Source organism: Limanda limanda, chromosome 21 (assembly GCF_963576545.1).
Source record: "Limanda limanda chromosome 21, fLimLim1.1, whole genome shotgun sequence".
Taxonomy (NCBI): Eukaryota; Metazoa; Chordata; class Actinopteri; order Pleuronectiformes; family Pleuronectidae; genus Limanda; species Limanda limanda.
This window is the reverse complement of record NC_083656.1, coordinates 21,358,607-21,373,372: the sequence shown is the minus strand read 5'-3', so window position 1 is coordinate 21,373,372 and position 14,766 is coordinate 21,358,607. Positions and strand designations below refer to the sequence as shown.

At 40.4% G+C, this 14,766-nt stretch overlaps 1 protein-coding gene across 1 annotated transcript in view; it reads right to left on the bottom strand.

Moving 5' to 3' along the window:
* llgl2 (LLGL scribble cell polarity complex component 2) overlaps positions 1-14,766 on the bottom strand; it is a 76,218-nt gene that overhangs the window by 8,976 nt on the left and 52,476 nt on the right. The window contains exons 15-20 of the mRNA XM_061094844.1: positions 8,926-9,021; positions 8,523-8,719; positions 7,380-7,527; positions 7,140-7,287; positions 6,940-7,056; positions 6,665-6,831 (exon numbers count right to left, since the gene is read on the bottom strand). Of these exons, the coding sequence (XP_060950827.1) occupies positions 6,665-6,831; positions 6,940-7,056; positions 7,140-7,287; positions 7,380-7,527; positions 8,523-8,719; positions 8,926-9,021 (873 nt within the window). The remainder of the gene's footprint in view (positions 1-6,664; positions 6,832-6,939; positions 7,057-7,139; positions 7,288-7,379; positions 7,528-8,522; positions 8,720-8,925; positions 9,022-14,766) is intronic.

Here is a 14,766-nt window from a genome sequence, read left to right as displayed (position 1 = left end):
AGTTGAGATTCTCTATAATTTATAAGGTCTCAACCATACTTTATAAAGTGCATTGAAATAATGTATTTTATGATTTGGCGCAATACAAACCCAATTGCATTGGTCTATTGCACCTATTATTAGCCACCTACAATACAGGTATCAATAGCCATTCATATCTTGACAGAGGGTTTGCCATTGTACACATGTACCCCCTGGAAGATTTTCAAAGCCTCATATATCTTATTCACCTGTGCCATAAACTTTCATTCTTGTCCCAAAACATTAAAAACACATAAAAGGTTTTCTCTGATTACTAACATGGTTTCTTGCCAGGAGTGGGTGGTGGTTATGGTCAGTTGCCAAGAGTTTCAGTCATTGTCAGTCAAGACAGGAGGTAATACTCCTCTGAGCAGCACTACTTCTTCAGGGCAGACTGAATGCTACAGTTACTGGCTATAGGAAAGGTTTGAAACGGACTGATCGGGTTAGGGCTTGGTCAGCTAGAGTGGAAAGAGAGTTGTTATTATCACTGTCAGTGTGCTGTCTCTGGGAACATGACTTGCCCTCTCTGCATGTGAGTTTTTGGGCAGCAACTGCAGAAAAAATTTGCCGTCTTGCTGTTTGCACAGTGTTGTGAAATCCACTGAGACCACTGAGACCCAAAAATACAAGTTGACAGTGAATTTATTTGGATTGTTGAATAATTCAAAATGCTATATTCCTTCTTCCTTAAACCTGCAGCCTTCTCTTCCATCACTGTAGTTGTTTTAAAATAATTTAAACTGTCTCGTGCTACAACTTAATTTTGTTTTGGATGCTGCGTTTGTGAGCATATGTTTTGTTTTGAGATTTTATATTATAAGGTTTTGTTTTTCTTCAGCTATGAGAATATCCACTTCTAAATCATATATGACACTTTATAGTTGGGCTGCTTGATTATGGAAAAAATCATAATCACGATTATTTTGGACAATATCAAAATTACGATTATTCAAACGATTATTAATATGTGCCCTTATTCTGAAGGGGGTGAGAAAGACGGGCACAGCAACAACTAGCAGCTAACAGGGGTAAGCTAACAAGCAACGTGGTGCAGTGTGGAGTAATGGCCGACACGGAACTGATTCTGCGAGAACTAAGAGAGTTTCGCCAAGAAAGAAAAGAACAATTAGGGACAATAAAAGAAGAAATAGTTAAGGCGAATGCCAGATTGGACGAGGTGGAAGGGCGAATTGGGAGAGCAGAAGAGAGGATCCAAAACACCGAAGAAGTCATCACGGCTATGCTACAGCTGCACACCAAGCTGGAGGACAAGTTGCTGGATCTGGAAAGCCACTCCAGACGTGAGAACATAAGGATCTATGGGGTGCCGGAGGGATCCGAGAAGGAATCAACCACAATGATCTCATTTGTGGAAAATCTACTCCGCGAAGGTCTCGAGCTGACTAACGACATGCCCGACCTGCAGATTGAGAGAGCTCTAAAACAAAAGACACATTACTCCGCAAAGCATGGCAGAATAAGGGGTTTGCCTGGCAAGAAAACCACATAAACCTGGACTACGACTACCCACCTCTAATTCTCAAGAAACGAAGAGAATACACAGAGATACGCAATGGAGGAGGCATCAGAGGACCTGCTGAGAAGAGGCTACACCGTGACAACCACCACACCTCCGGCGACGCTCATGGAGCAGGTGCAGCGGCTGACCTGGAAGAGAGTGGACAGACGGGCAAGGAAGGGCACAGCAGAACGGGAGCCGGGATACAAGGAGAAGCTCCGAGCCTTCAGGATATCATCACCGTCCCCCTTCGGGACCTAAAGGACTTAATCCACGGCCTGAGGACGACGAAATAAACTGTGAAATCGGTCATGTACTATGTCTGTTATTAGTGGTGGAGATCCACTATTTAATAGGCTGGTTCGTTCAGGGCCAATTTTTTCACCTTACATTTTTTTTTTCCTTTTTCCGACATGCGACTGTTGCAGGTAAGGGCCTCTCCCTCCGAACTGAGGGAGACTTTTCCCTTCGAGCCGCCTCGGGAGGTTCAACAGGTTCAGGTTAACAGACCCCTACATAGGGAGTCACAAGGACAAATTGTATTCAGTTTGATGTTTATTAATGTGTTAGTTATTCATTCCCTGCCGGTTTACGCGGGGAGGGGGAAGCGCACCAGGTTTTTGTTTGGGATGGAGGAGGAAATCACATAGATGCAAAACAGGTCTTTGAAAATAGCATCATTTAATATAAATGGAGTACTCAATCCAGTTAAGAGGGGGAAAATCTTCTCAAAATTAAAGAAAGATAAAATTCAAATAGCTTTCCTACAGGAGACACACCTCAGCGACTCCGAACATACTAAATTGAATAAATCAGGATTTAAACACGTTTACTTCTCTTCACATGAATCAGGGAGGCGGAGAGGAGTGGCGACTCTGATATCCAATGCGGTAAACAATGAACACATATCAGAACACAAGGATAAGGAAGGCAGATTTGTTATGGTTATAGGAAGAATAGAAGGTGTTGTGATAAGTCTCCTTAACGTGTATGTTCCGCCGGGCAGTGTCTGGTCCTTCTATAAACATATGGTTGATTTAATGACGACAAAAAGTCAAGGGATTTTAAGAGGTGGCGGAGATTTTAACATCCAATTAAACCCGAAAATTGACTCTTCAAACGGGAAATCAGACACAAAAAACATTAGCAGAAGATTCAATATTTGGATGCGTGAAGTGGGGACGTGTGGAGAGAGATAAACCCGACGAGCCGAGACTACTCACATTAATGGCACGCTCAAAATGTATACTCGCGCATCGATTACTTTTTTATGCTTAAAGGAGATTTCTTTAGGGTGGATAACTGTGAAATAGGACCCAGTACTATTTCAGATCACGGTCCCATCTATATGTCAATCTATCTGAATAATAATAAGAAATCTACTCTCTGGAGACTGAACTCAAGTATTCTGAACAACCCAATTATTAAAGATAAACTGAAAAGTGAAATTGAATTATATTTGGAAAATAATGATGAGGAAGTGACCCCACCCATTGTCTGGGATGCATTAAAAGCAGTGTAGAGGGGAAAAATAATAGCCATCTCCTCATATGAGAAGAAAATTAGGGAGCAAAAACTAAAAAAATTAGAAGAGGACTTGAAAAGTCTACAGAAAGAACATGCAAATTATCTCAAAGATGACAACAAATGTAAGATTATAAAATTTAAAAAAGAAATAGATGAAATAAATACACAGGAAATTCAAAAAAAGCTCCTTTTTACAAAGCAACAATACTATGAGACGGTGGGAAATCACTGAAACTTTTATCATATAGGTTAAGAAAACAACAAGCAGACAGAACTATATATAAAATAAGAAACTCTGTAACGAATGTAATAGAAACTAGTCAGGAGAAAATACAACAATGCTTCCGAGAATACTATAAAAAATTATATTCCCAACCACAGACAAGCAACGACAACCAAATCGATGCCTTCTTGTCCCAGGTAAACCTTCCAAAGATCACTGATGAACAAAATGGAAAATTAACATCTAAAATAACAAAAGAAGAAATTCAATTGGCAATCAGGAGGATGAAAGGGGGACAGATGGTTTTCCCACAGAATGGTACAAAACAATGCAAGATCAACTAACTCCAACACTATTAAAAACATTCAACTGGGTTTTGGGAAACAAAAGCATCCCCCCCTCATGGAGGGAGGCGGTGATTTCGACCATACCTAAAGAGGGGAAAGACAAATTGGAATGTGGGAATTACAGTCCTGTAAGTCTTTTAAACAACGACTATAAAATATTCACCTCCACATTATCTAAACGAATAGAATTGATACTACCAGTATTAATACATGAGGACCAGACTGGCTTTGTCAGAAAAAGACAGACCCAAGATAACATCAGGAAAACACTGCACGTTATGAGACAAGTCACACAACAAAGAATGGAGACGTTGATACTAAGTTTGGATGCAGAGAAAGCATTTGACTCAGTGAGGTGGTCTTTTTTATATAGAGTACTTTCAAAATTTGGCTTTCAGAGCCAAAATCAATGGAGATTTGTCCAACTCGTTCATTCTGGAAAGAGGAACGAGACAGGGGTGTTGTGCATCGCCGCTCCTCCTTGCCTTGTTTGTAGAACCCATAAGTCAGCTAATTAGGCAGAGGACTGATATAAAGGGGGTAACGATGGCATCTGGGGAGCAAAAACTGGCCCTATTTGCAGACGATTCATTGATAAGTATAACACAACCTACTCAGACACCCCCAAAATTGATGAAATTGCTAGAGGAATTTGGTTAAATTTCAGGTTACAAAATTAATGTTAATAAAACTCAAGTATTAACATTTAATTATGACCCTCCAGTTTCAATTAAGACCATGTACAACTGGAATTGGGAGGCTGAGTCCCTTAAATATTTGGGTATCTCATTACCTAGGGACTTCACAAGGTTATATAACATCAACTACGACCCGTTAAATTCAAAGATAAAAACTGATATACAAAGATGGAACGTTATTTCCTTTTTGAGTTTAAGCTCCAGGATAGAATCAATCAGGATGAATATTCTCCCACGGACGCTGTATCTTTTTTAATGTCTACCAGTTAGAATACCATCTAAGCAATTCTTAGAATGGGACAGATTAATAGCAAGGTATCTGTGGCAAGGGAAAAAGGCCAGAATTAAATTCAAAACGCTGCAATTAAGAAAAGAAAAGGGTGGGATGGGCCTTCCCTGCTTACAGGAATACTACTATGCAGCCCAATTAAGGCCGCTAGTCTGCCTGTGTTCACCATCATACAGTGCAGTATGGAAGGAAATAGAAGGAACGATGGTAAAGGGTATCCCAATAACAGCTCTACTAAATGATAACAAACTACAAGAAGAAAAGGAGATCCCAGAAGACTCTATAACAGGCAGCTTCCTGAAGTCCTGGCAGGAAATAGCCAAAATTTGCAGATTTAAAAACATCTAAAATTATGAGGTGGTGTGCCTATGACTCAGACTTTACACCGAATAAAATCGACGGCAGATTTAAGACATGGATCACAAAAGGTTAAACTTCCTATTATTTATTTGTCCACAAGGGAGTATTTCAGAGTTTTGAAACCCTACAGAAGGATCACGGTCTGGGGAAAGATGATTTTTTTAGGTACCTGCAAGTGAGACATTCCTTTAACAAAAATATTAAAGAGGCGTTAGGAAAAGATGAGCCAGGGTTCATGGAGGTATTTTTAGCATTGACTAAATCTAGAACATGCAATAAAATTATCTCCAAATTATATAACGCAATACAATTATCCAAACAAGAGAATACAGAATACATAAAGAGGAAATGGGAAAAGGAAATAGGGGTAAAGATCTCACAGGAGAGCTGGGAGAAAATATGTCAACTACAATGGCTCTCGACCGGGTCTATTACATGGCGGGAGTTCTGCTGGAAAAATATAACAAGATTTTTTATCACACCCATACAAAAACGACACCAAGGCAGCGGAGACGCCTGTTGGAGGCTCTGTGGATCTATTGGAGCCAACCACTTCCATATTTTCTGGGACTGCCAAGCAATGAGGTCTTACTGGGAAGAGATCCACAAACATATTAACAATGTATTTAATGTGAACATCCCATTAAAATGTGAAACTTTGTTTTAGGGCAATATATTGTTTGAAACGTGGAACATAAAAGACAAAAAACTGCTCGCTATACTGTTGGCAGCTAGTAAGAAATGTGTCACGAAGTAATGGTTAAAAGTGGACCCTCCCACCATTGATGATTGGATTGAAATTGTGTATGAGATTTATGTTATGGAAAAGATCTCTTTTTCCCTCAAGGTCGAGAAAGACCTTTTTTATAAGACCTGGACCAAATGGACTGAGTATGTAAAACCAGTTAGATCTGATTTTATTTGAATATACTTGTGTTTTGTGTGATCCTCCTTTTTTTTGATGTGAAGTGCGCTCCCCGGTTGTGTTTCTCTTTACCTCTGTTATTGTTCCTACATGGAGTAATTTATAAAACAAAACCCCAGAAAGGCAGCATGAACAAAATCACCCAAACTTACTACATCCATCCTTTCTTATGTCCTTGACAGACTAAAGCTGTATTTAATGTATGTGATTGAAATGTGCCTTTCTAAATAAAAAGAGAATTTAAAAAAAATATATATAACGTCCATGACTTAAATGTACAGACATGTAGCTGACATGTTGAGAGAACGTTAAAGTAACGGTGATCAATAACAGTCAACATAAACTGGGGCTACAACTGAAGAGGGAAGATGACAAAGTAATGCAGAATATGTCACAAATGATAATCATACAATATAACACAAACAATTGAGGCCTACTTAAGTTTAACCTCATGATCACCAGCACCTTTATATTATTTTAGACATATTTTTCTTATTTTAGATATTTTTTCCCAATATTCAAGAGTAATCTGGAAATGTGTTGAAATATCAAAGCGAATTTTGCGGACCCCCTGCAATGCCGTTGCGGACCACCAGGGGGCCGCGGACCCCCGGTTGAAAACCCCTGCACTAAAGGGATCTATTGAATTCAAATATTTACTCCACAATCGCTTACTCCACTTTTAACTTCATATCACAAGTGTCTGTGAGGTTTAATGCGGTGAAAATAATATGCGTGTGTGTGTTCCTGACCTTAAATTGTTCCTCAGATATGACCAGGAGGTGGTGTGATCCATGCATGTCGGGTGATCGAGCAAGGTCGTGGGCCACCTCTAGGGCCTCAGGGAGAGGAGCACCATGCCCATCCAATACTGCTATACCAACAACTGGTGCCCGGTGCATCAGTTGGATCTCCTTAGCTGGATTCAAGTATGCAATGACAGATAGGAAAGGGCATCACAAAAACAGGACGGAAATGAGAAAACAGTGCACCCTGAAAAACACAAACTACCAGGACTGTTCATTACCTGGCTGTGCTGTGATAGGTTCATCTGCTCTGTGCTCTATAGGAGGAAGGCGTAGCATGTATGCAAACACACAGCCCCCATTTGTCCCTGCCCATAGGGAGGGTGTGTTATGTGAACCTGTGAAGAAATGAGGTAAAGAACTTATAGTAAATAAATATAATTTTTATAGACTACATTCAGTTTTTGAAGGTATAACTCACTGTCTGAGAGAAAGGTATCAGCAAAGTAGAGCGTTCGCACAAGACCGGTGAAAGAGTCATCTGAGGAGCGGGCCTCTATCTTCCTCTGAACAGGAGCAAGCTCCATTTCTGCAAGCTCGGCCTCCAGACGAGCATTGGCATCCTGAAGCTGCTCAAAGGGAAGAGAGAGATAGATGTTTCAGAGAAATATAAATGGAATGGGATGCCAAAAAGGGTGTGGAAGTCACTCTATAGACCTACCTTTGCAGCATTGTTGACATGATGTTTCCTTAGTGAAACTCTGCTCCGTCTGATTCTCCTGAAGGACTGTCTGAGGGATTTCTTTATGCTCTTCACCCTGGACAGAGGACCCTCCATTGCAAGCTGGTCCATAGGGTTTAGGGTGCACCTACAGAGCAGAGTAAAGGACAGCATATACTTAGTGTATAAAACAGTATTTCTAAGAGTTATACATGCTTTTGGGACTGTGGAGTCAATAAACAACTTTGTGGGTGGGCATGTCTGTTTGAAAATAGGGGCACAAACCAAAAAGTAAAAAAAAACACTTGAGAATTACTTTTGAAATGGCGACTGCCATTTATGTCATTGTGGTTCTTGAGTACCACGAGAAAACTACAATTAATGTGGTGTTGAGGGGAAATACAGATGGCTGTATCCCCAGCATGAAAATAAAAACTCTGAATCAGTTCGTTTGTTCCATGTCCTCTATTTCAGACATGCATGACTTGTTTCTCGTAGCCCCTTACAAATGCACCTAATGTAACATCTAAGAGAGCATTGTGTCCAAAGGGAGATTATCCTTTATGGCTACATTGTTTATATTTGTTGTTTCGGAAAATGTAACCATATGGAACTGTTCTACCTTTTCCCCCCTTAAGCCAAGGCCTGCACTTTGAAGCAGGATATCTGGAAATCAAGGTAACTTCAGGCTTAACATGTTACAAAGCCTGTTTACCAGGGTAAATCACCATGGTAACTTGAGCTGAATGATTAACAACTTAGACTACAACTACCACTACTACTAACTATTCTGCTTTTCAGATGAAGCAGTCCGACATTACTTACAGCTTCTGTTCATAAAGGTTTTTCATACTACTCAGTAATAAACTTAAAGTGCCTGTGCTTATCTACATATATCTATAGGATGACTTTAAATATCAATTCTAGTTAGGCCAGGGAGGCCAAACCAGCTATCAAGGGACACACAGAAACATCTACAAATTTAAACTAATAACAAAGGCAGGTGGAGCAGAGTAAATAATCAATTAGCTCAAACCCCGTTTGTAGATGGGTGCTGAATAAAGCAGAACATTTCTGAAGAGTGCAAACTTGGTAAATATGTAAGTGTAAGTACACAGCTTTAATTTCTTTGTGTCTTCTAACCTGATGAAGACGTTGTTCTTCTGTTGGTAATCATACAGGCCAAAACCATGGCTTGTGCCAAAAGCTACCAGCTTCCACTCTGTGTGCAGGACCAGGGCTGTGACCACAGCAGGAGGCTGGCACTGGACCAGAGCAAAGGGCTGGAAGCCTGGCGGGAACAGTACTGGGTCTTCTCGCACATCCAGTCGAGTGTGACCCTTATCAATAACAGAACCACCAATCATACAGTATTAGTCAGGGGACTAGAATTGGATGGTATCGTATACAACAATGACACAAGGGATGCAACAGGAGAGTAATGTAACAGTACTGTAAGATATTGCAGCTTTCAGGAAATAAGGGTTATAATTGCTTACAGATGAGTAATGCTTTTTGTTTTTGCAGTTGCCAACACAACACTTACCTTCCAGCGGAAGCCCTCTTGGCCCAGCAATAGGTCCACAACTTTTGCCTCTACAATCTGCTCCGCTGCCTCGTCATTCAGTTCCAGCACCAAGATCTTCAAAGACAAACCCAGGACTAAGTAGATTACAAGCAAATAAGCAGAACAAAAATTTGTGAAAACTGGTTTGACAGTAGGTATGGGTTGTAGCGCTTAGATTCTGAAAGTATTTTAAATATTGGACAGTCATAATGTTCCACTGTCTACATCTATCTGACTATAATGTCACAAAACATGATTAGAAAAAGTGAATAAAAGTCCTCCCTCTTAAGTGTTTATGTTAATACCCGGTAAACCTCCAATGGAAGTAGGCAACGTCATGAAGACTCTGCTTACTTTTCACCACAACAGTTTAGTACAACACCAGCATTCCTGCTGATGCCGCACTGACCTACCTGTACATCGCCCACTCCATCTTCCCCTCACTTCTGAACTAGACAATGAGATACTCCTTTACTTGGGTCAACAACTCACACCCAATCTGGCACTCCACTGTTTTCCAAATTAATATTAATTAAATCTTCCAGAAAACTAAAAGTAGGGATGCATATGGTCTTGTTTCATATTCTTGCTCCATGAGTTATTCCGATCAGTGACCTTCATCCCCGAAACTGACAAAAGAAGCCGTGCTCAGACACTCTGGAAGTCTTCCCTGCCCTTTACTTGCAGGGAGTCGTCCTCTTTGATTTGGTGGCGCTGTTTCCCTGCAGTGCTCGCCAGCTAAGTCACACCATCGTCAGCTATGGCATCAGCACACAATGTGGAGAATGAATGTGCATTTTCCAGCTCAGAGAACCCACTTCCGGCGGCTGCTTGTCCTCCCTCCTCTCCAACTAGACACATTTTTGGGGACTCCATATTGTGTCACATGTTGCAATTGAGTTCCATGTTGTGAAGTGCATTATTTTTTTTTTTATTAATTAAAAGTTCAGGATTGCTAAAGATTGGAGTGTGTTTGGTAGGTGAAGTTGTGGTGTTGGTTATTTGGTGTAATTTCCACAAGTCCGTCAGTGTTGTAGATATGATAGGGGTTTTGAAAGACATATGTTTAATGATTTAATGGCAAACGAATGGTAAGTCTTAGATATGGATGTCTATGCAAAGTGTTTGTTCTATGTCTATCCCGCAACTGTCAAAATGTTTCAGGTCGGTCCATTTGTGGATGTATTGGAGTGGATGGGCAATGAAGTAATGAAGAAAGTTTGGTGAATCAACTCCTTGGGTTTTGGAGTTTTGTTAAACGGCAAGTTTGATTCTCTGCTTCTTGTTTTTCCACTAGTATTTTGTGATGGCAGAGTCTATGGATTTAAACCAGGTGAGATGGGGTTTGATATGAATCATTGAGAACTAGTAGTTTATCATGGGTGGCATGGGCAATGTGGCAATTCTTCCTGTGAGAGAGATCGATAAATTCATCCATCTTTGAAGGTTGTCCTCTAGGTGTTTTGAGAAGTAGGTTGAAGTTACTTTGTCAAATGTGTTTTCTGAATCTACTGAAAGTATGGCTCTCTGTAAATTTGCAAGGGATTTATAATGGATTAAGTTGAATAATCTGCTTAGGTTGTTTGATGTGTTTCTACCTTTAATGAAGCCTGAGTGAATGATAGATGGGATTGCTCTATCTGTTTTTTTCTTTGTGTCATTTGATTAAGTTGGCTAGGTATTTTCCTGATTTGGTATTATATTCCAAATTTGTTAATGTCTTAGTCTTTGTATCATGAATTGAGTTCCCAAATGTATACATTAATTTAGTCGTAGATTGTATTTCTGTAAATTTTGTTGGTTTTGTGCTGAGGGGCTTTGTGTATTGATGTTGTCAGATTTTGTTCCAAATAAGTTTCTTGCTCATTATCTCTCTTTTTGTTGTGTATGGAGTATGATGGTGATAATTCTGGTGAATCATTTATTTCGAGGAAAGAAGCCCACCCTCTTTTAAAGAAACTGTCAATGTCTTTGAATTTAAGTTAGGAGGTATTAAATAGCCATCTGTTGGGTGGTTTGTGGGAATGGTTAATATCCCAGGTGTGTGTGTCACAGTTTTATTATGGATAAATGAGATAATTTTGTTTATTAAAATTGCAACCACTATTTGTCTAGAAATGCTGCAGAGAATATGTGGTTAAATTGTGGTTGCCTAAACTGTTTTGAATTAACGCACTATGTCAAATATAAAACCCATAGCAAGGGCCACATCCTTGATTTGGTCTGCTGTTCCGGTGTCACACCGTAAAACATCAACTTTGCCGAACAACCCACCTCAGACCATAAAGCCGTGCTATTCAACACCAACCTGCTGCTAAGTAAATCAAAGGTACGCCATATCATATCATATCGCAACATCAGAAATGTAAACTCTGGACATCTCACCAGTTAAAAAACCTCTTACCAAGTCCCTGCCATCACTTCCTCACTCCTGTATCTCTTGAACTCTTGCAATGACAGTGTATCCACAGAATTCTTTGAAAACACAAGTTGTCTCTTTTTCCCATACTGCTCCCTGGTTCACTTCTGAACTAAGTCAGCTCAAGATGTGAGGCAGGCGCCCTGAAAGGCTCTTGTCTGGTCCACCGACGTCGCTAGTTGTGCTGTAATGGTTTATGTGCACTAGAGCTGTGTCCAGGAGGAGCTATTATTTGTCATTTTCTATAAGTGTGAACCACAGCAGATGAAAAAGTCATGGTTTGAGTGATACTATTCTTTTAATTATAGTGATTGGGTCTGCTGTTGTTGAATATGCACTGATGGTGCAAGGGCAATGCCGGTTCGCAACAGCGATCTGGTGAAACAGGTTCAAACAGTTGGTCTGAGTCTATTTGGAACCACTGTATCATCCATCATCACCAAAAAGATGCCTAAAGAGCTGCACACATGAGGCAGGAAAAATTGTGGACCCAATTATAACTAGGGTTGCAAAATTCCGGGAATATTCAAAGTTGGAAACTTTCCATGGGAATTAACGGGAATATACGGGAATTAACGGGAATAAACTGGAAATGTTGTGGGTAATTTATACTCACTGTATTTAACTTGTCATATACAGACATAAATATAAACATTTTGTTTTGTCATAGGCTGATTTGAGCCCTGAGGAAACTTTGGGCACTTGACTATACGCTTCTGCATCGTTGTGTCATTCTTAACATAGGTCTTTGCACAGTATTTGCAAATGTACACAGCCTTTCCTTCTACATTGGATGGGGTGAAATGTCTCCACACATGAGATAGTGCACGTGGCATTGTTCTGTAGAATAAGATGATAAAAAAGTTTGTAAAAAAACACTAATGCAATGCCAGAGATATAAATAGTTAGCCAAACAATTGGAATCATCTGTGAAAATATTTTACAATTGATGGATAAATGAATGGAAATAGGCTAGATGAACAGATGAACAATCCTCAATCAGCATGCTAATATATTTTCCCCAGTAATATCATCGAAACTTACCTGACTAGTCCTGCACACTACAGCAGGATTCAATAGCCCTGCTGTAGTGTGCAGGATGCTGGGAATTATCTGTGCATGTGATGGAAGAATGCACAGTGGAGGGTTGAAACTCAACGTTCCATACATCTTTAAAATAGAGTTTTGAATGATGTTTTTATTGTTCAGCGTTTAATTTGTGTAGTTTTTTTATTTTTTCAAAATTCCCAAAATTCCCCAGCTTAACTTCCCGTGGAAAGTTTCCGGAAAGTTTCCGGAAATTTACCGGAAACTTTCCGCCCCTTTGCAACCCTAATTATAACACATGCTTTGAATGTCTTTGAATGAGTTAGGGACACACTTCCAATAGCTGCTTCTGCAATTAAAGATCCAGTGGCAGTCCCGGGGCTAGTTCCTTACCTGCCTGTGTGATTTTAGTAGGGAAGTACTACTACTACTAATGTACTCCTCATCTGATCACCATTTATGAAGCACATGGAGGACATGAACTGGGTTGCAATGTTGGTCTAATGTTTATTTAACTGAATGAGCACACTCAGTGCCATGTCATTTTGGCATACAACAGGTACATTTAAGATCTCGTGTTGAATGAGGCTCAGTGGTAATATCCGCAGCCCTGGAAGACCTTGTGGGGAGTGCAGGGAGAAATCTTTTATCTATCCCAGTGACGCCCAGTGATCCACTGACCATTCACAAGAAAGGTGATGATTTGTGAATAGGGGCTTTACAAATAAAATTTGATTGATTGATTGATGTTATGAATATAATTATTCCCTTCCTTGTAGATATTAGTCAAGCCCCGACATTTATATTCGACTCGAAAAAGGGGCATTAACTAATTGTTTTTGGCCTTAATGTCCTCCGATATCGTTCTACAAGGTGCATACATGGACTTGGACACACCATTATGTATCTAGAGCCACTTCCGGTGGACTTTTAGGCACACTGTGTAAATTACCTTTATTTGAGTCGAATATAAATGTTGGGGCTTGTGGACACACGAGCAGTATGGAGGAATGTGGTGTTTCTGTTATTTTACTACATCTGAAGTCTCAGTCGCCAGTTACTTTAATTGTTTTGGATTCAGCTGCTACAAAGTTTACTTCAGTGACTCCAAAAGTGTTTTGTGGACTCAAACAATTCACCCAACCCTCCACAGGCATACTGGTGAGTAGATAATGAATTGTTTAGTGAACTTTAATGTGTAAAGCAATCACATGTCAGCAGGGTAGTGAGGAGGGAGGACATGCAGAAGGATAATATCTCACAGTACAAGGTACCCGGGCCACTGCAGCAAAATTAACGTAGCGGAAATCAAACAGTTCCTGAATGCCCACATTGGGGAAATATGTATTAAACCAAATTAACAGTCGCTTAGAGGTTATAAATGTCGGTTTTGAAAAATGTTCGCTTAATTGCCCAGCCTTAGTTGAGAGTGAGACAAGAGACAATGTATCCCAATGAATTGTGCAGTTCTGTCCATGTGATTGACCTCTCTTGCTTTTGTTATCAACATGGGCCTGATGTAGTGTTGCACGGTGTACCGGTACTAGAAAGGTACCAAGGTACCCTTACTGTTTAGCATATTTTTAGTATTGGTACTTCATTAAAAATAGCAGCATCAGAGCGCACTCACTGTTCCGCTCCCTGTCACGCTGCCTGCACGCATTGACTGCAAGGGGCGGGGCTGCCCAGCTCTCACACATGCAACAGGCCGCTTCACTCACAGCGAGTGATCTCAGGGGAGACATGGCCGAGCGACCGTCCTAGGCTTGTTGAAAGTGATTCTCTGTCAAACTGTGTGGCACGACCGGCCGGAGACAAAACAGGTGGGGGGCGCGACCGGGAGGGGGAAATGTGAGGCGGAACTAAGACGTTCGCATCTTTTTAACGGCGGACCAATAAAACAAGTGGTTCTTTCTCCGGAGAAAGGGGTCGCAACCCGCAGCTTGCGACCCCTCTGCAGTGGCTCCCTGTACAGTGTTCATATGTTGAACTGTAACGTGAAGGAACGTCGTGTTAATTTATCAAATCAGCATCGTATCAGGCCAGCATGAAAAAAACAGGCCTCGCCCCCACTCACTCGCTCTGGTGTCATGTTTTTCATTGTTGTTTTTCAATAAAGGGGAGACATTGCCCTTTAATTATGTGTCCATCTTTAATGTAAACAACCCACATAGCTTTAGTTTTTTTTCACCTCAAACACACATCTGTAAATTTATGTAACTCATACTTGTGTATGATTTTACTCAGTTGTAGTTTAACCACATAAATATAGACATATAGTCAGATACGGACAATAGGCCTACATAGCCGTGTATAATCAATGCTATGATGTCACAATGTAGATTTCATTAATA